Source organism: Podarcis muralis, chromosome 2, assembly GCF_964188315.1.
Source record: "Podarcis muralis chromosome 2, rPodMur119.hap1.1, whole genome shotgun sequence".
Classification (NCBI taxonomy): domain Eukaryota; kingdom Metazoa; phylum Chordata; class Lepidosauria; order Squamata; family Lacertidae; genus Podarcis; species Podarcis muralis.
The window spans coordinates 104,195,818-104,219,928 of NC_135656.1; the positions used below are offsets into that span (position 1 = coordinate 104,195,818).

A 24,111-nucleotide genomic window follows, 5' to 3' on the forward strand; every position below is an offset into this window, starting at 1 on the left:
CGGCGTTGAGTAGAATTTAATGACTCGGGACCCAAGACAAACACCAACTTTATACAAAGACAGAGCAAGACTGAGGCCTCCCTGGGAATGGGCCCAGGACAGCCTCATTTGGTTACAGCAATTCCAAGCATGGATAAAAGGGAACAGGGAGCCAAACATTTAAATAGGAGATGGTACTGGCAGTGGTTCCTCACCCCAAGGGAAGTGTCACAAGGGGCCAAGAAATCCAAAACAACTCTGGGGCAGGCAGCCAAGTAGTAGGCCAAGCCGCAGTTCCATGCCTTCCACGTAGGATGAGGAGGCATAGCAGCAGGTGCCTCCCAGCAGCCTTCTTTACCCAAACTGCCAGACTAAGCAATGCTGGTGAAAGGGGTGGGTGGGTGCGGAAATCAAGGAAACTGGGAGATGAATACTTCTGTCATGAAGGCCCATTTTGCAGCCATGGTGTCCTGAGCTTGGGATACCAAGAAGGAGCAGATGGGAAAGTGAAAGGGCAGGCAAAAAAATGGGGGGCTGTGGAATATTGTGAAGCAGGCACCCATGGTATGGCAAATCGGGAGAAGGCCCCTTAGGGGCAGACACCAACGACACCCACCCCCACCCGCCACCCCCAGTAGAACAGGCTGGGTATGCAAGACAAGGAGTGCAGGGCTCGCCACAGCTCCCCTGCCTCTGTGCAAGGCGACCAAACCAGAACCTTTGGGGCAGGAGATGCAGGAGGAGCTGCCGCACCGGGGGCACTCAGTGGGTCTCCCTCGGCACAGGGCAGCCTCTAGTAGGGGGACACGAAGGGAAACCTTTCCAGCTTGCAGGGGAGGAGGAAGGGGGTGGAGCAGAAAGTGCTTGTGTGCTTGAGAAAAGGTCACAGCAGCTCCTCCTCCTTCCCACTGCAGGGGGGACGCCGGGGCGGGGTAGGGCGGGAAGCCACAAAACAAAGCCTTCTTATGTACACCCCACCCGCCACCCACCCCCAGTGCAGAACGACTTAGTCAACTTCCTCCATGTTGCTGTAGGATGGAGCGGGGTGCTCTGCGACCCCCTCTGGTGCCAGTGCGGGAGCAACTTCAGGGGCCAGGTTGGTTCCAAAGGGTGGCGAGCTAATTCCCTGCAAACAGAACAAAGCGTTAGAGAGCAGCCGCAAAGGGTGCAAACGTCTCCCTGCCGTGGAAGAAGCTTATTGTCTTGTTTCCAATATGAAATCTCTATATACACACTGTCTGAAGGTCCGGTAACAGATTTCGGGGAAAGAGTTCATATAAATATAAACCTTATTCATTGACTTCGTTCACGAGTTTTATATCTTGCTTGATTGAAACAAAAACCTCGGAGCAGTTTACAAAAGCAAAACGTTAAAATTATCAGTTAAAGAAAATGGTTACCAAACAGCTATTTAAAGCATTCAAAAATAATCAAAATATAAAATAAGGTAAAGCCCAGATTTCCACATGTCTGGATAGGCTTGACTAAACAGAAATGTTTTCAGCAGGCACCAGAAAGAGTACGGTGAAGTACTGGCTGATGTCAATAGGCAGAGAGTTCCCAAGTGTGGCTGCCGCTGCACTACAAGATTGATTTCTTACAAATGCGGAAGGAGTATTATGTGGCACCTGTTAACAGTGCCAGATCTGCAGATCAAAGCAGTCAAGTGGACACGTACGAGATAAGGCAATCTTACAAGTAACCTAGTGTCAAGCTGTTAAGTGCTTTATATACCAGATAATGGTCCGACCACGACAAGGGATTGCATCATTGCCCACCTCCTTGGTCCATCCCTCTTATCATCACTTGGAGCAAAGACTACATCAAGAGTGTGCCCTGCCTGATGTGTTGAGCCAATGACCATGTGAGAGAGCTGTCAAGAGGTCATGAAGTCTTGAGCCACCTCAGCAGCAGTCTCTGCATGGATAATGTAGTCATTCCAACACCTCAACCAGCCTGATCAGGGACGCTGCTGGGAATCAGGGGGGGGGGGCATTCTAGAGACCAGCAGCATCCCAATCTGTCTCTCTAGCCCAACACTGGGGGCAAACCCTCTAAGCCTTTCCCAGCACCAGTAAGTTTTATGGCAAAGGAGATGGTGCTTATACAGACAGTAAAACCACTACCACCCTCGACGCCCCCAGTCTAGCCTGGTGCAGTACTATTAACCAGAGGGACCCATCCAGCTCACTCACCCAGGTTTCAGTAATGCAAGCCAGATCAGTCCCTTCAGTGTGAGCAGTTACAGCTAGTCTCATCAGTATATTGTTCAATTAAGTGACACAATTAAACATGGTGTCTGGTAGGCAGGCACCAAAATACGAACTGGTGTTATTAAACAGTCAAATCTCAGGAAATTTTAGGAAGAAATCAGGATTTCTGAGTGTAATACATACAAAGCCTTACTCATAATTCTCTCCTGCTCCACGCTTGAAGAGTCAGCTATCCCCCTAGAGCCGGGTCTACTTTACACAAAACTGCCCCACCACCCTAAGAATTGTGTGCCAAGGTAACCTACACTCTGTAACCCACATATAATAATAATAATAATAAACATATAGTTTGCAAAAAGGCATGTAGCTAGTGCACCCTGCTTCTGCAAATAATGGGGAAGGGCAAAAAAGCTACCCTAACCAGTGACTTGAAATCCCACTGAGCTCCTTTTCTACAGATTTCACTAGACATTGCCCGTGTGCTTCTGGAACTCTTCTTTGAAGATATCCAGGCTAATAACTTGTTTCTTATTTTGCACAAACACTGAAACTCTCAAGCAGCCAAGTGAGCTTTGCACCAAACTACAGAACACACAGAGCTACAGAGTTATCACCACCAAAAGAATTTATCCAGTACTATTTCGCTACAATTCAACGAGCGGCCCAACCAATTCCTTGGTTCCCCTTGTGAACCAGTAGAAACAACAGCTAAGACTGGACAGGCTTGGGAGCCAGCGGGAAGATATATGTGTGGACGCGCAGAACCCCCGTTAAATTTAGAAAGCAGGTGCTGAAAGAAAGGAGCAGCTGCGGAAAGAAAGGAGCCCATCCATATCTCTTTAGAACAGCTTAGGTTTATTAAATACAATAAATAAATACACAGTGAAAGCTTTCCCACAGCACAATGCAATGCCTTTATCCACCCAGCTGGCAGAGGATGTCTTCCTTAGGGTCGGGACATCCTCACCAGAATTGCACATGGATCAGGCTGTGCTCTTTGGCACTGGTGCGGCTAGAGACTGCCCACTTCCTGGGGCACAGCAGGAGTACCAGCACTAGACAACCTGAAAACTGGGCACTGGAGAAAAGGCCATATCCCTTTCCCTCCCTGCAACGAAAGGGACGGGGGAGCCTCTCTGAAAAGTGCTGGGAAGAATGTGCAAGATGATGTTGTTAGAGCTGCGTAATGTTTATGAGTATAATATTAACAACAAACAATAATGATACACAAACCAAGGAAGGGGTGTCGCGAAGAATAAGACCTGGGCTCTAGGATCACAAGCTCTCTCTTACTTATCTGGCCACAGCCAAGAGCCTAAATCGGGGTACTCAGGATTGAACCTGTGGTCAAAGAGGCACCAGAGGGATCCTGCACTGCACTGGAAAAGCCACACAGCCTGCAGGGCCAGATTAAAAGAACACGAGGCCACACGACTCTGACGCCAGAGAAACACTTCTGTTTCCTCGTGTGCACACAGACATTGCCTAAGCATTCAGAAACAGGTACGGGAGCTGCGAGGCAAGTCGAAGTGGTGTCTTCTCTTTAGCTGGGGCCCTGTGCTAAAGAACGTTTAGCTGAACTGTGGTCTCACGTCTCGATAGAAAGATTTGTAAGATGCCATAAAGCAAAACAAAAAAGATGATGATGCAGTTGGCTGAAGGCCAACACTATCCTGGTGAGGGAACCTAATCCATCAATATTCGGAAGAGTCAGCAATACATTCTCACTCCCTCAAACAATCAGGGAACAGATGCCAGGGGACTTATTTTCCTCCAAGCACGGCGCTGATGCCCAACTGGGTAAGAGGTCACGACCTTCAACTGCTAGGCACATAGGGCAGGGGGCAGCTGGCGACCCAATAGAGAGGAGCAATCGCAAGGCAGGGAGTGGCCAAGACCAACAGATTCCCATCCAGTTAGAGAGACTAATGTCTGTAGCTCTGCAGCCTCTGCTGGAGTTCACAGATGTGATTCACGCGGGCCAAAGTCTTACAAGGCCGCAGCGCTTTAAAGGGCCTTTCCCCGGTTGCCAATCCATGTGGGACACGGGCCAAGCAGGAGAGAGCAGGTCCTAGACTTGAGGGCTTCTTGATGGGGAGGCATTGGCACTAGGGCTTCTTCTTGCACCCACCCCGGCAGGGAGCATCCAAGGCCTTCGTCGCAAAGGTGTAATTGGAGGAGGGCCAAGGCTGAGGCGAGTGAGCTACCCTCCTTCTGGGTGCCGTTTCTGCCGCTGCTGCTGCTACTACCTCCAGCGGGTCTGATAGATGAGTGGGTAGAAAACATTCAGTAAGAGGGCCACAATGGCTGCCATGGTGCCCAGGACAAAGTATCGGACACGGCCTTCATCGGGACAGTCTGGGGCGAGGTGCCTTGTTCTTCGGCTGCAAGACCTCCAAGGGCTCCTCATCAGCCTCCTGGCAGCTTCCTCTTCAGCCTCCAGTTCCTGCCAGAGCAGAGAAGCCTGCGATGTGGAAACCTGCGTCAGCACTTGGTGAGAACACAGCGGCAAACCCCTCAGTCACCCACACGCTGCCCTGCCCCGAACAGCCTGCCTACAAGCGCACCTTTCCCACGGCAGATCTCTCTGCCGCGGCCCCACAGATTTTCTGCCCCCCCTCGCTATACAGCTCCAGTAGTTCAGATACGGGGGCCTCCCAGGGACAGAGTGAGCAGCACAAGCCACAGAAGGATGGAGGGCAAGCGAGCCCCAGCTTGTCAGAGTGAGGCATCCATGCTGGCTGGCTGGCTGGGGTCAGAGTTCTTCCCCCCCTGTCTGCAAGCGTCAGCACCAGCTCAATCCTTTCAAAAGACCCAGTCACCAAAGTCATCACAGCCCAGACTTCCTTGTATGCGCAAATGCACTGGACCATTCAGCCACACTGGGTGAGAACACGAGGATCATTCATAAACAGCCAATCGCAGTTGAGCTTTTGCTGGTGACAACATGAGGATCTGATGGCAGGCAGTCACATCCAAGCGCTTGCAGGTGGGAACATGAGGATCTTTCGGAAGGATGACAGCTAATCAACAGCTCAGCTTTGGCAAGTGGAAAAACCATGAGGAACATTCAGAGATGGCAGCCAATCATAATCACTCGTTTATTTTTTTAAAAAAACCCACAACAATAACGACACAGTTGCACAGGAGTTAGTTGCAGAGTAACCAGTCACAGACCAGCTCTTCCACGTACAGAAAAATCATTCAGACCAGTCAGCCAATCATTGTGATTTCCTAGATAGAGGTTTAAAGGCGGACAGAATCTGTCTTATCTTCCCCACTCCATCCCTTGGGATCTGTGCACAGGGGGTTCCCGCTGCTTCCAGACCTCCCATATTCTAAAGCTGGTTGGGGAGGGTGATGTTTTATAGCTGGTTTGAGGCGCCAGTTTCACTGCACGGGTCAGCTGCCAGAGTCCACAGGCACAAAGGGAATCTTGGCTTAAGGCACACAGGCCCCTCTGGCAGCTTCTCTGAATGGATCTGTCTGCATCCTCTCCTCCTGAGTAGGCCATGTGGTTCCAATCTGGCTTGGCTTGCTGGGCAGGTGGCCAGGGGCAAAACACACCGCCCAGCTCCAGCAAGAAAGGGCAAGAACAATGCGGCCTGCCCCGCAGCACAGCCTCGGAGCTGAACCCCTGCCTAGGAAGCTGTCCTGGGCAGGATGCCACCACACCACATGGCAGAACCCCAGGAGACGCCAGTGCCCCCAACCCAAGTGCACACTGGAGCCTCTCGTCCAAGTGGCTGGCATGGCCTCAGAAAGCGCAGTGCTAGCCTTCCGTCTCCCCGGTCCCTACCATGTTAATGGCTGGAAACACAGTGGAGGGGAAAGAGAAAGGAGAGGCTCTCAAGCCAACAGCAGCGCCGAGTGCACAGCAGTCTACAGTGCTGGAATCAGGCCCCTTATAGTATGGCACCTTGGCTGCTCAAGAACCATAGCATTGCCGTTTCTCTGGCAGCTTTCCCTCATCAGCTTATTTTGCATGGAACTTGCTGCTGTCACCCACAACTCTGAAGTCAGCACCCTCCACATTGAGGGGATCTCCCCCCCCCCAGCCAATTCCCCACCCACCCGCAGGCGCCTTCGACTCAGGGCAGCCTTCCTGTTCTTGAGAAGGGCCTCTCTTTTCCTATCAAGACCTTCCCCCGACAGCCTTGAATGTTTGTCATTTTTCCAGGACGCAACTGTTGGAAGGAGGCCCACAGCCCAGCCAGAGCCGTGAGGGGGAGCCAGCAGTCCCTTGGCTCCTCTATCAGCAGTAGCGAGGCCCGTTAGCAGGCCAAGGCAACACTTCGAGGTGGGGAAGACAGGCAGCTCCCCCCAAAGCCCTCACCTGATTGGCTGCTGCCTCGGCAGATGGGGCCATGTCGGCCCGAGGGTCTGAGGGATGCGGTGGCCCCCGTGGGGGTCTCTCCACTGGAGAGTTTCGCCGGCGGTAGAAGAGCACGTAGGCATATCGCGTCACCACCTGGCTTTCATCCACTGTGGTGACAGTGCTGTCATCGAAGAGCCGCCATCCTGTGAAAGGGGACAAGGGAGGGATAAGCACACCAAGCTCTGTGACCCACTGATGAGGCAACACTGCTTGATCCTCACCTGTCCTTCACTCTTGCAGGAAGGCAAGCACAGTCTCCAGGTCTCCCATGCATCAGGAATGAGCTACCCAGCGCACTCACCCAAATTTAGCCCACAGCCTACCAACACGGTAGGCTCCCACAGCCTTGCCTTGCTGCCCAATGTGCATTCATGGGTGCTGCTTCCCTGGCAGAGGTTAGCAGACTTGTGGGGGATTTTGCAAAGATGCCAGGACACTCCAGAATTAACTGAGAGCGATGAAGCCGGCAAGTGGGATCCTGTCACTATGTGAACCTATGAAATGTTTCCCCACCTACATGGACACTCTCTAATACTACAGTCATATTCACAAGTCCTAAAGCAACTATTTATTCTTCGGTGTTATTAATTGTCAAGGGCAGTATGTATTGGGGATTCATCAGATTCCCTTCCACCAAATCCCACTGTCAGCAAATTCCAAGCAATGGGATGAACAAACTGACTGGAAGTTAGGAAGGAGAAGGGAGTGCAGGGCATGGCAGCCCTATTCCCATGAATGACAAGGTCATTGGCCCACAATGCTTACATGTCTACAAGCCATGAATGCTAGAACGGTTATCTCATTTCTTGAAGTAAAAAGTAACCAGCTACCAACCCGACTGGTCAAGATTGCTCACATGCAGAACAGAGAAGAAGAAAAAGATTCTGCTTAGAAAACACTTCTATATAATGTTACTCAAAATAAAACAAACAATACAGTCGTACCTTGGATCCCAAACGCCTTGCAAGTTGAATGTTTTGGCTCCTGAATGCCGCAAACCCAGAAGTGAGTGTTTTCGTTTGTGAACGTTCTTTGGAACCCGAACGTCCGACACGGCTTCTGATTGGCTGGAGGACCTTCCTGCAGCCAACTGGAAGCTGTGTCTTGGTTTCCCAATGTTTCGGAAGTCAAACGGGCTTCCGGAATGGATTCCGTTTGACTTCCAAGGTACCACTGTATATCCTTAAAACACTCAAATTAGACCTGCTTCCCAGAGTCTTCCAAAATCCTACCATGTGAGGACCTGGCTCTAAATTCAATCTTGAAAGGCCAAGGAAGCAATAACAAGTATTCAGAACAATCTCCCTGGAACTTACTAGTACAGAGGGGTCCAGCTCTTTTTGACTGTGCATCACTGCATCAAGGCCTCTCCCATCATAAAGGAGGAAGGGCAGTGATTTTTCTTTGCAAATGAGTGGTGGAGGCCAAGCTGTGCTGAGCCTAATCTTGCCCTAAATCCTACTTAAAATGTGAAGTAAGCCGCCTCCTCCCTTGCACCTGAAACATTCAGCACTTACTATGGAGGAAGACCCTACTACTTCCTCACTGATGCCTTATCAAAGCAGCAATGAGTGCCCTACCTAGCCCTAGCCAAGATCCTTCTCCTTGTGTAGGTCTCTGGGAAGATTCTACATCAATGGCTGGAACTTGGCTAGACAATCGATGGCTACCAGACCACACGAAGCCCCCCCCCCCCGGCAACTCACCCACATCACTGCGTTGGCTGTTTTTGTCACTGGGCAGCCGCGCATAGGCTGTGTAGTGTCCGCCAATCATGCCCCCGTAGTGGTTGATAACTGCATACAGGTCATACATGGGCAGCTGCTGCTCATCCTTCTGGCCAATGCAGAACTTGCTCAGGTCCAAGCTCCTGGGGACAGAGATAGGAATAAGGTACACAGCTGTCTTAACTTGTCCTAGCTATACGTGAGTGTTTCAAGGCAGGCAATACAAGAAGTCTGCAGGTTGCTTTGAGAAGTGGGCTGAGTTCCCTATCCCAACAAACTAAAGACTGGGGGCGAGGTGTTCCTAACTTGCTCTGTTCAAAACGGGCAGATTTCAGAAGAGCAGCCACTGGAATTGGTTGCAGCAATACGGAAGATAAATTTGTGGCACTTTGAAGAGGGATCAAGTTTACTTAGCGGTAGCTTGAGGCTACTTTCATCAGACGCATGGTGGATACGCATGCACCACAATTGAGGACCTAACAATGCACACTTGACTACCACATGCATCCGATGAAGCAGGCTCTGTGAAAGAGGAATGTGCTGCGGCCTCAACATGAAGGCACCCCCAGCCTATGCTTCCTGCCCCTCCCAAAAGATTCAACCCAACTTCAGTTCCACCCTCCCTTCCAAACAACAGGGTGGCCAGTTAGGCTGCCTCCTTGCCACACTGGACGTAAATGCAGGCAAAAGGGTTTACAAACAAGCCTAGCCCGAGCATACAGAGCGCTAAACACCCTTGGTGCTAAGACAGGGCCCGGCACTGCAGCCACATCTGATCCAGGCTTGGAGTGGAGGGAGATGCCTTCCTTGGGCTTTCCTGTGCGAAGTCCAAGTGGGAGCAAAGGAACACCAAGTGCAGCAGCATCTCCTCACCGCACTGGGAAATCCACCATGTCGTTGATCTTGTCTCTCCAAATAAAGCTGCGGAAGGAGAAGCGCTTGAGCTGTATGATGAGGACGTTGGGCAGGCGCCACAGCATGAGCTGCTTGGATGCCTCACGGTGCTGCTTACATTTCGGGCAGTACCTGTGCAGGGGAAAGGGGGGGGGGGTCTGTTAGCTTCCCCTGCTGCCAGTTCTGCTCTTTACCAACCCCTGTTTTGCCGCACTACGGAAGACCAAGGCATCCTGTTTGTGTTTCTGAGATCAAAGGGTTTAGAAACAGGCTTTGATCACAGCTGCAGTATGCAGCATTCAGCTGATGGGAGAATGTGAGCTCTTTAATTGGAAGAAGGGGGCTTCCACCTGACGTGGTTTCAGAGAAGAACGTGACTGAATGCTGAAGCATGCCTGAGGAGCCCAGGAATTCAACCGAACTCTCAGTCCTCTTCAGGCCCTCCACAAACTCCCAACAGCCCCTACTGTGCAGCATCTGTCTTGGATGCTTTAGCTGAGATTCCTGCATTGCAGAGGGCTGGATCAGCTGGCCCTTGGCCGTCTCCTCCCAATTCCATGAATCTATGATCCTATTATCACTTCAGTGTTTGGAAGCAGTAACCATTTCCCAGCCTACAAAAGCTGCATATCTGAACCCCAAAACTAGCTGCACAGTGTATACGTTTCACAGACACTTTGGGATCCTGCGTATGGGGTTGTCCCTGCCCACAGAGAACCCTTTCTTACCAGGCCTCCTCTGGGGCCAACACCTCTGGCTTGGTGAAGAGGTTGAGGCACTGCTCCAGGGTGAAGTGCCCTGCCCTGGCTGCCTCACTCGCAGAGCCGGGATCCTCTACGCACTCCAGCTCCTTGGACTCTACCAGAACAAACTCCTTCATCCTCTCGTTGTTCTTCCAAACCAGGGCCAGAGAACAATCATCGGTCAGGTCAAGAGGGACATCTCCTGCAAGGGTACGGAAGTTTACAGATGGTGCTACCCATCTAAACACACCAGGCCAAAAACAAACACCCAAGAAATAAGAACCAGAGCAGGGGTAGCCAATGTAGTGGGGCCTCCAGCAGTTGTGGACTGAAAGCATAATCAGGTCCAGCCCAGCCAGGTCAATGGCCTGGAATTAGGGAAGCCATAACTTCTAGAGGGTGGTCATATTGGCCACCACCAAACTAGGGGCAGGCCGCCTTTCTCCTGTTTAAGAACATAGAAAGGGTGTATGGAGCAAGAAACATGAGAGAAGAGGGAGGCAATTCCTTATCAAAGCTAGTTTCAATTCTTTGTGAGCAGGAAGATTTGCAAGCTTGTTCATAGCTCACCATGATCCTGCAAGGCAAGTTGCTACTAAGCCCAAATTTCACATGGATGGAACTGGGGTCAGGCCAAGGAGATTACTCCTCTCTAAAGTCACCCAAGCGGAGCTTGCAGCCAAACATTCCACTAGATCACATGCTGGCCCTCCAAGTAATGGATGGGAAAGCCACCAAGGCCGCTTAAAATGAAAGACTGGGTGTAGGAGTGTGGGGACAGATACCCAAGACAAAGCAGAAAAGGAACAACTGCAGGCCCCATTGTCTGTTTCTGCAACTGTGTAGCATAGGTCAACGTCAACTATGCTGGAGGAGGAAAAGCCAGGAATTCCAGCTCCAAGGACTATGCTTTCCTCCCCAGAACTTGTGCTCGTTTGGCACTCCTTCGGGTGAGTTGCTTGTATCCCACACAAATGTGGTAGTGGGAACCTTAAATCAGCATCCTGAGAATTGGGACCGGCAAGGGCCGCTGAATTCTAATAGAAGTCATCTATGGGACAAGACACCCAACTAAGATTTCCAGCAGCCAGGTTCTTGGTGCCTTGCATAGCTTCTTATCCCTTCCCCATAGCTACCAGAAAGATGTGGAATAATAAATACAGGTCTGTATGATTCACACAGATAGCAGACTTCAACCTTGTGTGCAGAGTGTGCATAATTTTAGCCCAGGAGAGACAGCCCCAGCTAGAGCATTCCTTTAGGGGCTCAACAGCACCTTGCACTGGATAAACAGATTAGATCCAGCCTCTATCACCACAGAAGATCTCCCAAAGCAAGGATGGGGCCCTCTCAAAACGCCAAGCCAAATGTTCCAAGATGGCACTGCTTTCAGAACCCCGAGATTTTAACCCTCACCTTTGTCCTCCAGCTTCTGCTCTTTGTTAGCGGCATCAATTTTGTTGATGTAGAACTGGGTAGCGTGGGAACTCAGCCCCTCAGCCGGATGCTGGTAACCTGGGATGGCAGCTGTAGGCAAGCAATGGAGGGATGGTGAGTGGCAGCAGCTCAGCCGGCAGCCCTTTCTTTCCTCTGCTCAGCCACCCTATCCCCCTTTCCACAGCTGGGACAGCATTTCATCTACAAAGCCATGGAGATGGCTGGGTCTTCAGGAATCGCACAAAACACAGGAAATGGCCCTGCTTCAGGATATTCACATTTGCTTCTTGTCAGCTGTGTTATGTTCTGCTGCTTAGAAGCCTCCACCCTACTCATCATGAGGCGTGTGGAATAAATTGTTTTCCTAATCCCACTTTTGGGGAATAACGGGGACAAAAACATTTAATAAAGTTGCTTGATTTTATTATTTTGATTCTCCTCCTTCTTCTTTTTTGGCTTCTGGTATCTGAGAGCAGAGGCTGTTGGGAAATTTGCCTGCTGCCTACAGAGCTCCTCGTGCAACAAGCAGCCCCAAGGAACACTGGCGTAACAGCGGTACCGAAAAGGGGTGAGAAACCCCTTGGGAATGCAGACGGCAAAAGGTAAAGGTACCCCTGCCCGTACGGGCCAGTCTTGCCAGACTCTAGGGTTGTGCGCTCATCTCACTCTAGAGGCCAGGGGCCAGCGTTGTCCGCAGACACTTCCGGGTCACGTGGCCAGCGTGACAAGCTGCATCTGGCGAGCCAGCGCAGCACACGGAACGCCGTTTACCTTCCCGCTGGTAAGCGGTCCCTATTTATCTACTTGCACCCGGGGGTGCTTTCGAACTGCTAGGTTGGCAGGCGCTGGGACCGAGCAATGGGAGCGCACCCCGCCGCGGGGATTCGAACCGCCGACCATGCAGACGGTGGGGGGCTTTAAATAAGGCCCATTCAGATTTGCCTACCTTCCGGCTTGGGGAGTCTCTCAAAGGGCCCCTCCCTTTCCACAAAGCTGTCAGCCCGTGTGTCCAGGGAGGGCTCGGAGAAGCCCGAATCCAAGCTCAGTCCCGAGCCTCTTCCTGTGGGGACCTTGCTTCTCACAGCGCTGGCGTCCCCCAGCTCAGGGGCCGAGAGAGATGGCTGGGGTTCCTGCGGCAGGTGTGGGGCCCTGGCCCCGTCTCCCGACTCCATGGCGGTGGAGGCCTCATCGGCGGCAGAAGCCGCGGCGGCGGCAGACGCAACTGTGGCGCTGCTGCTGCTGCTCCGGGCCAGCGCCTCTAGCTTCTCAGGAGGCTGGTGCTGCAAGCCTTGCTCTGGCGACATCCTGCCCACCTGAAATGGCGGCTGGAACACGCTGACCGAGTACCTGAGCAGGGAGAGGAAAAGCCGTCCGCTAAGAGGACAAAAGTAGAGACATCACCTTGCCAACAAAGGTCTGTATAGTAAAAGCTATGGTTTTCCCAGTAGTGATGTATGGAAGTGAGAGCTGGACCATAAAGAAGGCTGATCGCCGGAGAATTGATGCTTTTGAATTATGGTGCTGGAGGAGACTCTTGAGAGTCCCATGGACTGCAAGAAGATCAAACCTCTCCATTCTTAAGGAAATCAGCCCTGAGTGCTCACTGGAAGGACAGATCGTGAAGCTGAGGCTCCAATACTTTGGCCACCTCATGAGAAGAGAAGACTCCCTGGAAAAGACCCTGATGTTGGGAAAGATGGAAGACACAAGGAGAAGGGGATGACAGAGGATGAGATGGTTGGACAGTGTTCTCGAAGCTACCAGCATGAGATTGACGAAACTGCGGGAGGCAGTGGAAGACAGGAGTGCCTGGCGTGCTCTGGTCCATGGGGTCACGAAGAGTCGGACATGACTAAACAACAACAACAACAAATAGGTCACAGCCTGTCTGAAGAGGGAATGTGCTGCTGGCACTGAGGAAGGAAATGAAAGCTTCCTTGCTGCCTCGGCCAAAGCCTACAAAACGAGCCAAGCAGCGGCGGCTGGCCAAGCGCCCAAGAGCGTTGCCAATACTCCGGCTACCTTACCTCGCGTAACCTTCCAGAAGCTGGGCCAGCCGTGCATAGGTGAGTCGTGACTCTGGCACGCTGATGAGGAAGGGGAAGCCAATGTTCTCAGGGAGGCACAAAGCTTTGTGGTCGGGCCAGTGTGTTTTCTGGCACACTCTGAAACACACACAAAGACAGTCTCATGCAGAGGGCCGCAGGGGCTTGACGCAGCCACCCCAGCCCAGCCTGGGAGCAAGAGACGGCTCTCGGCTAGGGAGAGGGTGAAAAAAAGAAGGGGTGACTTACACGTTGCAATAGCCAACACGGTAGCACCGAGTGCAGCGCTTCAGCTTCTCCTCTTCTGACTGCTGCTTCTTCTGACAGGCGGCACATTTGGTGATGGGAACGCTGGGCACCTGAGGACGCTTAGGGGAGAGAAATTGCCCGCTTAGGGTGATTGGGAAGCGGTGGGCACCTGTACTGGGAAGGTGGCAGGACAGAATGTGTAGGTTTCACCTTGAAAGCCTAAGAGCTTGCTTTCCATCTCCTCCTCGTACAGCTGTATGGAGGGTGTAATGGCAGCTCCTGGCACTTACCTGTTGGACCTGCAGCTCCACCACACGCTCCTTGGCCAGGTCTGGAGAAAGCACTTCAAAGCACAGCAGGAGGTCCGTGGGGGAAACCGTGTCCAACGAGTGCGAAGGCAAGAACATGCGGTGGAAGCGGTTCTTGATTACCTAACCAAAGGAAAGAAGGGAGGTGAAGTCCAGCCCAAAAGATGCCCTTTCCTCTCTCTAGTTTCACACATAAAGGCAAACTTCAGGTTCAGGTACAATGTACTTATGACCACCAGGTGCTTGGGTTGGGGTATGGGGCAGAGAGCTAACCAGGGGAAAAGCAATTTGCTCTGCTTCTGAGCTTCCCGGGGCATGTGGACTGTCCAAGATGGAACGATAAGCGTGGCCTGGATCCAATAAATAAATCAAATACTGAACAAGCCGGGTATGCAACAAATGCTGCAACAAAATGTTGTGGTGAATGGTGCACCTGTTCTGGATTTCCAGCTGGCCAGTCAGGCCCCACTCCAGGATACTCAATTTTCTCATCTTCCTCCAGTTTCCGTTTTTCTTCCAACAGCTGAACAGCCTTGCCACGCCCACCGGGAATGCCAAATCCTCAGAGCAGTTCTGAGCGCATGCCCTAAAGTCCTCCCCTCCCCTTTTCAGTAAAATTCCTCCAACTCTGCTGATACCATGTGCATGTTTCTACACTTACACATGGTGCTATTCTGGCTACATAATGATCCACCTGGAAAATGTTCATTATTACTATATAGGTTTGTGCTAGTGGCAGTAAAGCGTCATTAGAACAGCACTGTGTCAGGATGAGGACGGAGTGGGGTGAGGAGACAGACAGACAGACATAGAGCTGCAAAAAAGGGAGGTGGCGGGGGAGGAACCAGATCCTTTTGTGTGTGAACAGAATAGGCGGGACTCTCTGGGTTGACTCTTTAGAGTCCTAGCTTAGCCTGGAACAGTAATGCAGTCTTAGATTTGGGGAGTAGGGAGAATTGAGAACTTGCTGGTAGGAGGAAGAGGAGGAGGAAAAAGGAGATGAATTTGCAGCACTTTTCTAAGTAGCGGGAGGTATTTGCAACTCAGGTTCATGCAACGGTAGATACATATGCTGCAAGGATCCAGTTTAGTCTAATTCCCTAACTGTAAGCATATGGGAGGAATGGGGCGTGGATAGACCATCATTGTCTCCATATGCTCATGACAATTCCCGCCGCCGCCCCCCCCCTTGCTCCATCCAACAAACAGGATTTTGGTCCAGGTCTTTTCTTTGGTAGACACTCCAGAGTTTATTCCTGGTGGTGCCTAGTACAGATTAAGTCTTGAGTGCAGCACCAGTTGCTCTGTGGTCAGCCTTTTTTATTTTTAAGCAAGAAATATGTGTGCATGTACAGTCCCCGTGTAATGCATGCCACAACTACTGAGGTGTGTGTGGGTGCGCACACACAATACATCATGCACAGCCTAGTGAGAGGTAGTGTTCTGTGTTGATGGCACTCAAATGACATTCTGGAGGCTGCAGGTAAGGGATTCCAATGAAGTGGCCAGACGCGAGAGCAAAGGCAAGAAGCAGAGCCAAATTTTGGATATTGATTGGAAATTTTCTGCCAAAAACCTTGGCTGCCAGGTCACTGTATACATAATGGCTCTCTGGTACCTGGGCAGCCACAACCAGGGGAGATCAGACAAGCCTTGTGTTGTGAAAAGGACACGGCATCCACAGAAAGAAAAAGCTGCAGAGGTGATCTGAATGCCAAGACGCTTCCATGCAGTGAACAAGCCTCACTGCTGCTAAGAATCCTCGAACCACAACTTCAGCAGCATTCAGACACAAGACCATGCCTCACCTCAGCCAGGCGCAGGTTATCAGGACTCACTCGCACGCTATGGGACACAGAGTCTAGCACCTCCAGGGCAGTGGAATTCTCTTTGCTGATGCTCACCAGGAACTGTTGGAAGAGAGCATGTGCTGGGGTGGGTATATCAGGGTGTGTACCCTTGCCAGCCTTCCCTCCCACTCCCTGCTCTCATTAACATTTACTCCTTCGACAATGTAATTCCTGAACTGCACCAGGCTTACCTCACTGGATTAGCCAACCAATCAAAGCTGTACCCGTGGTGTGCCTACTTTTACATGCTCTCTATTGCAATTTAGACATATTTTGAGTTGAAGCACGTGGAACCTGCCCCCAACACATATTGCTTTGCCTCTCAAAGCAGATGTTGTTTCCGCTGGTATGTCCCGCTGAGTTTCAGAAATCTCTAAAGCTCAAGGCCACTCGTGACATAGACACTATTCTGAAGGCGTTTGGAGCGCGAGATAAAGGGATTCATCCTGGGTGGCTGGGATGCTGCTGCTCTTACCTTAACAGGTTTCTTGTGCGGTTCCTTGGCAAAGTAATAGACCGTCAGCACTTTCTGCTTTTGGGGTAGGGGGACTGGCAAATAGAGGAAGGGATCAAACGTGATGGACACCTGAAAGCAATAGGATTTGGCAGTCAATCAGCACCCCCTGGACATAATGCATAGGCAAACCCCAGAGGTACTGGCAAACCCCAGAGATACAGAAAATGGCGAGTCTGGGGTCAGAGGGCAGCAACCAAAGGAAGGAGGAAGCCTGGTAAAGGTGTCAGTAGCAAAGGATCACCAAAGTCCTTGATGGCAGGACACATGAACCGTGGAGTGGAGGATATGGTCCAAGCTAGTGAATAATCACTGTAAAATGAGTAAATACCACCTCCCGCCAAGCTAGTGGAGGAAAAGCAACTTTAGATGCAGGCCATGTTGCCCCGCAGCGTGCTCAGAGCTGCAAAGCAACCAGGAAACCCAATGAGTTGGCACACTACCTTTGAACACACAGGGCACACTAGCTTGGACTTGTACTGGCCCTGGAACAGGTCCACGATGAAGGAGTCGTTCCTCATCTTGTGCCGTTTCCAGGCCTCTTCGGCAACAATCTAGCAGTCAAAAACAAGTAAATAGCAGTGAGGGAACAAAAGCAGGGGTGAGCAAAGGTCCTTCAGGCTCAGCCTAGCCAAGGCCTCCCAACTTCCATTGGGCCATTGTATATATTAGATATGTATATATAAAGACTTGCCTCATCAGGTCGTCCATCTGAATCTACCGTTTCAGTGTAGGGCTTGCTGTGAATGCGGTTCAGGTCCTCATGGAGCCCATCCAGCAGAAAAGCCATGAATTCCTGGGCATCGTGTTGAGCATAGCCTGTAAACTGGCTGGCCTTGCTGGCCACAATCGCCTGCAGGATGAAAGGAGCGTCATGAACAGCCAGTTGCCTGTACAGCATGATCGGAATGAACGTTCTGCCAGATCAGGGCAAATGGCCATCTAGTCCAGCATCCTGGGTCATATCCACCTAAGCTCTGCTCAGAACAGACCCAGTAAAATAATGAACCTGTCAGTCAGTCATGTCTATTGACTTCAGTGGGTTTACTAGCATCAGATGCAATCTCCTCTTCTCACAGTGGTGCCCAAGGGAAGCCCACAAGCAAAACCTGAGGACGGCGGCACTCTCCCCACCTGCAGTTCTCAGCAAATGGTGCTCCCCTTGTCCTCTCAGGACTGGAAAGAGGGGCAAGTGCCAAGTGAGAGGTGAATGGGCTCAAGAGCTATATAGATAAACAATAACTACCAGGACAAGTGGCTTCAGAAGTGTGCACAGTCCGGATTAAGGTTTCCTAAAGCCCAGAGGCTTCCTGCTTGAGAATCTAAATGGTTGCTGGTGGCATCCAGCGATCCAAAATCATTTCCAGACAGAAGACACAAAAATGTTTTGGGCTTGCATAATTTATCATTATTAAGCTCCCAAGTAATAAAATGGCCTTTATTCCAACACACAGGGTGTGTGTGTAGTTTTTATACACTGCAACCCATGAAGGGATTGTGTGTGTGTAGGGGTGTGTGTGTGTGTGTGTGTGTGTGTGTGTGTGTGTGTGTAGTTTTAATACACAGCAACCCATGAAGGATCCCCCCTGGGGAGCGCTGGCCTACTCTCTAGCAGGGACAGCAGATAAATTTTGCTTTCACTGCCAACAGTGCTCCCCAGAACAGCACTTTGCTTGGAGCATACAGTAACTATAAATGCACATGGAAGAAAGCAAGTGACACTTGTTGTTTAGTCATTTAGTCGTGTCCGACTCTTCATGACCTCATGGACCAGAGCACGCCAGGCACTCCTGTCTTCCACTGCCTCCTGCAGTTTGGTCAAACTCATGCTAGTGACACTCTAGTGGAAACTATTGGAAGGGGATTAAAGCTGTTCCCTGCCCCCAAATGACCCCCAGCAGCTCCCTGAGAATCAAGCTTGCTACAAACTGCACAGCCCAACCCTAAGCAGCTTCTTGGTCGCAAGCACTGGGAACCTGCCTCTGCACAGCAAAACTACATAGGCATGTGTGGACACACACACACACACACACACACACACACACACACACGGCCTCCTGCTGCCCACTTGGGCAGCTCATCCTCTCAGCCTATATATGCTTCTGCAGGGATACCTCACCTTCAGCTTGGAGGGCTGGAAGGCGTGGTGTGTGCCTTTCCAAAGCGCCCTCAGCAGCACTGCAAAGCCGATAGCCAGGCGCCCCCCAGTTCCCAGGGGATTGTTGTAGTTGATTTCGGACTCGAAGGAGTGATCTACAGGAGTGTAAGTGAAAGAGAGAGAAAAGGTGATGGAAGGTGGAAGGTGGAAGGTGAAGGCCAACTATGGTACGCACAGAGTCAGGTCCAGCCCCGGTCCCACTCTGAGATACAGCTTACCATGAAAGAAGTCCCGCAACTCCCGGGTGTTGGAGAGAGACTGGATAACACTGTTCATGAAGCAGGTGTTGCCCAGGTTCACCAGCCCCGTGAAACCGGGCAGGCACACCTTCTTGTCCTCCTCCTCCTCCTCTTCCTCCACGCTTTCGCTGCTGACGGGGCTGTGAGTCATGGGTGGGACCATGCATGTTGGCTTGGGCTGGAGGGGAAGATGCTAACACAGTCAAGGAGGCAGCTTCCATTGGTTGCCAGGCTCTCTGTCTTGCCCCCAGTTTCCAGGCTCTGCATGCTGGATTTCTATGGTCACCACCCCACTTTCCTCCTCCTCTCTCAGGCACAGAAACCCAGGCCTTGCTCACATTTAACTTTTAAAAAAATCATTTATTATTCATACACATTCCCCAAAATGGCTAATCCACCCTAATTAGAAGATCGCATAGATGCTCTTTGTTCACTGGCATGGAAAGCAAGAATCACACCCATATGTGGAGGGTCCAGCCTTATCAGTTGCATACCCCCAATTACCTGCTGCTGGAGGTACCGCCCTCTGTTGTTTTTCCTGTAGAAACTACCCCAATGGACTTTACCTGCCCACTGTCAGAACATAAGTGCTGAGATAAAATGCTGGACCCAGCCCATCAATTCTTAAGTGCATATTCTTACATTACTTTTGATTTTCCTTTAACTTATGTCACCCAGTGCACTTCCCCACATGCTAAAAGCAAACACATTCTCTGAATGCCGATCCTTATGTATCCAAAACAGCAACAACCATGCAAAGCATGAAGGCACCCTGAGATTTGCAGAAGCGCAGAAAGTGCTTTTAACCTGATGGCAACGTTGCTTCCACCCCTGCCCCCCCCCTTATGACTGCTCACATGTGCATTCACACGTCCAAGGTAGTTATTAACAGCCTTAGTTCCAGAACTGCCTCTCTGCCTCCATCTTCAGAAGTTTGACTTTTCCCATATCCCTACTGGCTAGGAAGGGGAAGAGGGTATGTAGAGGGTGAGGGTGTGTGTATGTGTGTGTGTGTGTGTAGTAGAGTGTCCTCTGCTGGTGACAAGCTCCCTGCCTCAACTTGATGCAAGGTCAGGAAATTTCCTCACACTCCCCCTGATTCAGAGGCAGTGCAGGAAACGGTCCTTCCCTGAATGGCTCTCCTTATGCTGGAAAGGAGAATGTCTGGAAGGTGCAGATTCATCTGGCTAACCAAATAGAAAAAACAGCCATAGGGCTATTTCCATCTAAACAGCAGGAACACATTGTCCCACCCACAAGCAACATTTTGTTGCAGCTCCTCACTCCTAACTCATTGGCCGTTGTAATAATCCGCACAAGGTTCAAACGCGTTGTAATCCAAGTAGCTCCTGCCTTCAGCCCACCACCTCCCCTGACAGCGTGTCTGCCTGAGCCCTAGAGACTGGGGTTCGAAACTCCCAGCGCAGGCCAGGAGTCCTCACCGAGGGGACGAGTGGTTCTTGCTTCACTGGCACATGCTCCGTCACCGTCCGAGCGGCTACGCCGTCCAGGCTGCTCTCCTCTGCTCGCGGCTTCTCCTTCTCTCCCACTCGTGCCTCCTCCTTAGTGGACAGCGGGTGCTGGTTACTTCCAGGCTGGCTTTTATCCAGGGGAGTAGGGCCTGTTGGCATGGCAACCTTCGCACCACCCACTGCACCTTAAAAAGGGGGAGAAGTGGGCTTGTGGTTAGCAGCACATGTGCACTGAGAGGTGAGCGGCGTGCTCTTCCCTGCGCCAGCGCCAGGACGCTTGCTGTGCAGTGAGCCCGGCTGCCCTTCCTTGCTTAAAAAGGAACGGTGGGGAACCTGTCCTGGATTCCAAGCAGACATCAGAGCATCCGTCCTCTTTCACACCCTCCATCTGGAGCTGGTCCTCTCCCCAAGTAATTGCTGACCTCAACATCCCCATTCATTTCATACCATTTCATTCATTTCATACCATTTCTATAACTCCCTTCATCAGAGGATCATAGAGAGTGGTTTACAATCACAAGGCAGTTCACAAATAGTAATACTAATAAGAATATCTGACGCTGAAGCCCCAGCATCCTTGCCAAACCTCAAGAATCCCAACAAGGCGAGCTCACAAAAGTCAAGGTGCAGACCTCGTGCGGCAGGAGCCTCGAGGCCCCCCCAGCGCTGGCTGTGCCGCTTCTTCAAGCAGATGTCGATGCGAGCGGGGGTGAAGTTGTATGTACACTGGTCTGGCTCTATGAGGTTCCTGCAAAACAAGGCAAGCCAACCAGGGATCAGAGAACAGGAGGGGTAGACCTAACCTAAGGATGTCTGGGCATCACAGAAGAGCGTAACTCCCAAAGTGCTCTGCTCATCCCATTACATAGGAAGGTGGGAGGGGGGAAACCTTCTCTAAAAGAGATCTCATGCTAAAGGTTGCCCACCTTATTACAATTTCTGGCAAATTGGGCTCAGGCTACTGGCACTGTTGTGTCCACGTGGCACAGTAAGGAAAGAGGGGACAGAAGAGTGTACCCACTTTTCCAGCGGGGAAGTAAAAGCGGGAAGTAGCTACCCAGCCTGCACAAGTTCACACGCTTTAGACGGGGCTGTCCGGCAGTGTGTGATCAATACGAAGGTTGTTTCTTGTGCCACAGAACAGAAAAGTGGGTAGGAGGCTTATTCAGATTATGATGCAGGGACAGCTAGGCTTTGTTATGTCTGATTGCTGGTGTGTATTAGCAAAACAAAGCCATAGCAACCGGCGACAAAGAACCCCATTTTTAAAAAATCTACAATATCATCGAAGAGATACCTGAGCACCTCTTCTGCCCAGTGTCCCAGGCCTGGGGCCCCAGTGTAAAGTAATATACATTGATTTAGTAATATACTAATTCATAGACCTTAATTCAGAAGGGAGAAGAGCTGTGTCAGATTGGTGCTGGATGTGCAGGTGGGGAAGAGCAACAGAAACACTGTCTATACCATTAGTGCAGAGAAGGAAAGTCTTATACCTGAGTTTCACTTGCCACCTGAATACTGTATGAGAGCCACAATCTGGATGCAGTCGCAGGAAGTTGACATCACTGCAAAGAGAGAAAGAAGCTCAGGCAAAAGAGACAGACAGGAGCCATCCCTTCCCCGCTGTCGATCCCAGCTTACTGGCAAAGTCCAGTTCTGGGAAGGAAAAGCACTTGGCCTCTGAACCAGGAGTCGCCATACCTTGTCTGGAACAACAGTGTGAAGTCCTGCTCCCGAAAGAGCACCCTGGACATCTCCTTGTGAATCTCCTTCACATAAACGTGCACCACCATAGAATCGTTCCCTTTCTCATACGAGTCGTTCTTCACGAACGTCAGATTCACTGTGGGCTCTGGTTCTGGGAGGGGGGGGAAGCAAAGGCAATGACAGTAATAGAGGTGCTCTGAATAGCGCCTCTGCACCATCCTCAGCAACAGCAAGCCAGAGAAATGTGACCAGGGAGCTAGAGAGCCCAGCATGTGACCTAAATTCTCAAATAGGGTTTGTCTCTTGGGGTCAGGTAGGAGGAGTTGGAAATAGATCAACCAGACATTAGTCTGCAGAATGCACCGGAGGCAGCGTGCACTTGAAACGTTAAAATTCAGCATCCAAAAATTAAATTACATGACTTATATACCTTATGCAAATTTACATAAATTGTTTAGGCTTCTGCCAATGACAAAGAGCAGCAAAGAGCTATGCAGAGCACAAGACCCACGTCTCCCTTGCCATTGCGAACAATTACACTGTTCCACTCCTCTATCAGTTTCTGAGATTGGCTACACAATGCCCGGTGGACAGATCATATACCAAGCTGAATTACAAGTCCATCTAGGCTGGTATTGTCCACTGTGACCAACAGTAAATCTCAGACAGAGGCATTCCCAGCCATGGCCTTTCTTGCTGCCTGAACAATTTCAAGCCTAGGCTAACACCTTGTTTTAAAAATAAAAACAGAGCTTTTCAGGATGCTGAATTCTCCACCCAATTCTGATGTGGTACTTCTTGTGAACAGCTCAAAACATAGCCCTTGTCGAATGTTACTGACATTGCATATTTGTTATCGGGGGGGGGGGGGGAAGGGAATCAATAAAAATTACATATATAATATATATATATATTATACATATATATAAACATAGCCTTTGTCCACAACCAGTTCTTGCCTAATAATAACAACAACAATTTTATTATTTATACTCTGCCCATCTGGCTAGGTTTCCCCAGCCACTCTACAGAAGGTAGGTCCCACTGCTACTTCATAGACCAATTCAAACTATTTCTTAAATGGGTGAGCATGCAGGAACCCCATCCCCTCCCTCACCATTAGCAACAGCCTCAAGGGCATTGCTGTCCTCGGACCAGCCTCTTTTCTCAGTGTCCCTGGATGGCGGAGAGGAGGTGAGGCCTTCGCTGAAGGCAGAAGCGACTTCTGGCCCCTGCGGAGTCTCAGAGGAAGTGGCTGGCTGTGGAGCCCTCTTCTCTGGGCAGGGCCGAAGCTGGCAGGGCAATGAATCTGCAGAGACTGTAGGCAGCTGCGTTTCCACGGGCACCGACACCCTCTCCAAGTTGTCAGCCTGGAAATGTAGGGAGGAGAGAAGGCACAATCAGATGCAGCAATAGCCACTGCAAAACATGTAACCTGAGCCATGCCACAGGGACCTTCTCCTATAAAATTATGTGACGTACGACTAATAGAAAAGAACAAAGATTGCAGCTGTAGTCCATGGAGCCTCTATGGGTGAATATCACCAGTGTGCAACAGGCACCTAAGGGGTGGACTGCAATGCTTTGCAACATGCTAAGGAACACAAGATACAGTTGAACTGGGAGACTCTTAATACCACCAAAAGCAGCAATGTTTAGTTCTTCTAGCATAGAAGAACTAAACAAATTCAAGGAAATGGACACTGCCTTTAGTGAAGACTGCCATTCCTAGGGCATAGCCATACCTTAACTCTCATTTGAATCCCGTCAGGGGTATAAAATAGTACCGTATTGGCCCGAATATAAGACACACCCGCAAATAAACCACACTTTTAAAATTCAAGGCTTATATGTGGGTGTGGCCCGCCTCCTGGCTCTACCGCCCTGAACAAGGGGCAGGCGGCGCCTGGTTCTGAGCGCGCTGCACGCCTGCCTCCAACACTACTGCCTCCCAGCACTAACTCACCAAGCCGGCATGGGGGGAGGCTTGGAAGCGGCGGGCAGGCTGCGCGCCATTGCCCGACGCTTCCAGCCTGCTTCGGGGGGGGGGGGCGGAGCTGCACCACTTTGCCGGCAGCCTTCCTCCCTTCCCCCTTCGTTTTCACAGCTTGGGGAGGCTTAGGAGTCATGGGTGTGCGGCATGCCGTTGTCCCACACTCCCAATGGCCCTCCTGGGCAGCTGTTTCAGCAGCGAT

General features: G+C 50.9%; 1 protein-coding gene across 12 annotated transcripts in view; it reads right to left on the bottom strand.

The window, feature by feature from the left end:
- Nucleotides 1–24,111, bottom strand: part of USP19 (ubiquitin specific peptidase 19) — a 41,436-nt gene continuing 17,325 nt past the window's right edge. For 4 of the 12 annotated variants that reach the window (XM_028719649.2, XM_028719648.2, XM_028719655.2 and 1 more), the window contains 21 exons: nucleotides 23,034–23,286; nucleotides 21,911–22,067; nucleotides 21,703–21,774; nucleotides 20,821–20,954; nucleotides 20,177–20,391; nucleotides 18,714–18,912; nucleotides 18,457–18,590; nucleotides 17,032–17,190; nucleotides 16,781–16,891; nucleotides 16,299–16,409; nucleotides 15,782–15,883; nucleotides 13,956–14,096; nucleotides 13,666–13,784; nucleotides 13,399–13,536; nucleotides 12,318–12,718; nucleotides 11,351–11,461; nucleotides 9,920–10,136; nucleotides 9,171–9,323; nucleotides 8,277–8,440; nucleotides 6,529–6,713; nucleotides 3,027–4,656 (listed from right to left, as the gene is read on the bottom strand). In XM_028719649.2, coding sequence (XP_028575482.2) covers nucleotides 4,438–4,656; nucleotides 6,529–6,713; nucleotides 8,277–8,440; nucleotides 9,171–9,323; nucleotides 9,920–10,136; nucleotides 11,351–11,461; nucleotides 12,318–12,718; nucleotides 13,399–13,536; nucleotides 13,666–13,784; nucleotides 13,956–14,096; nucleotides 15,782–15,883; nucleotides 16,299–16,409; nucleotides 16,781–16,891; nucleotides 17,032–17,190; nucleotides 18,457–18,590; nucleotides 18,714–18,912; nucleotides 20,177–20,391; nucleotides 20,821–20,954; nucleotides 21,703–21,774; nucleotides 21,911–22,067; nucleotides 23,034–23,286 — 3,495 coding nt within the window. In that variant the 3' untranslated portion in view covers nucleotides 3,027–4,437. Of the gene's footprint in view, nucleotides 1,106–3,026; nucleotides 4,657–6,528; nucleotides 6,714–8,276; nucleotides 8,441–9,170; nucleotides 9,324–9,919; nucleotides 10,137–11,350; nucleotides 11,462–12,317; nucleotides 12,719–13,398; nucleotides 13,537–13,665; nucleotides 13,785–13,955; nucleotides 14,097–15,781; nucleotides 15,884–16,298; nucleotides 16,410–16,780; nucleotides 16,892–17,031; nucleotides 17,191–18,456; nucleotides 18,591–18,713; nucleotides 18,913–20,176; nucleotides 20,392–20,820; nucleotides 20,955–21,702; nucleotides 21,775–21,910; nucleotides 22,068–23,033; nucleotides 23,287–24,111 lie in introns of those variants that run through there. The other 8 variants (XM_028719654.2, XM_028719658.2, XM_028719653.2 and 5 more) reach the window with 6 other exon arrangements.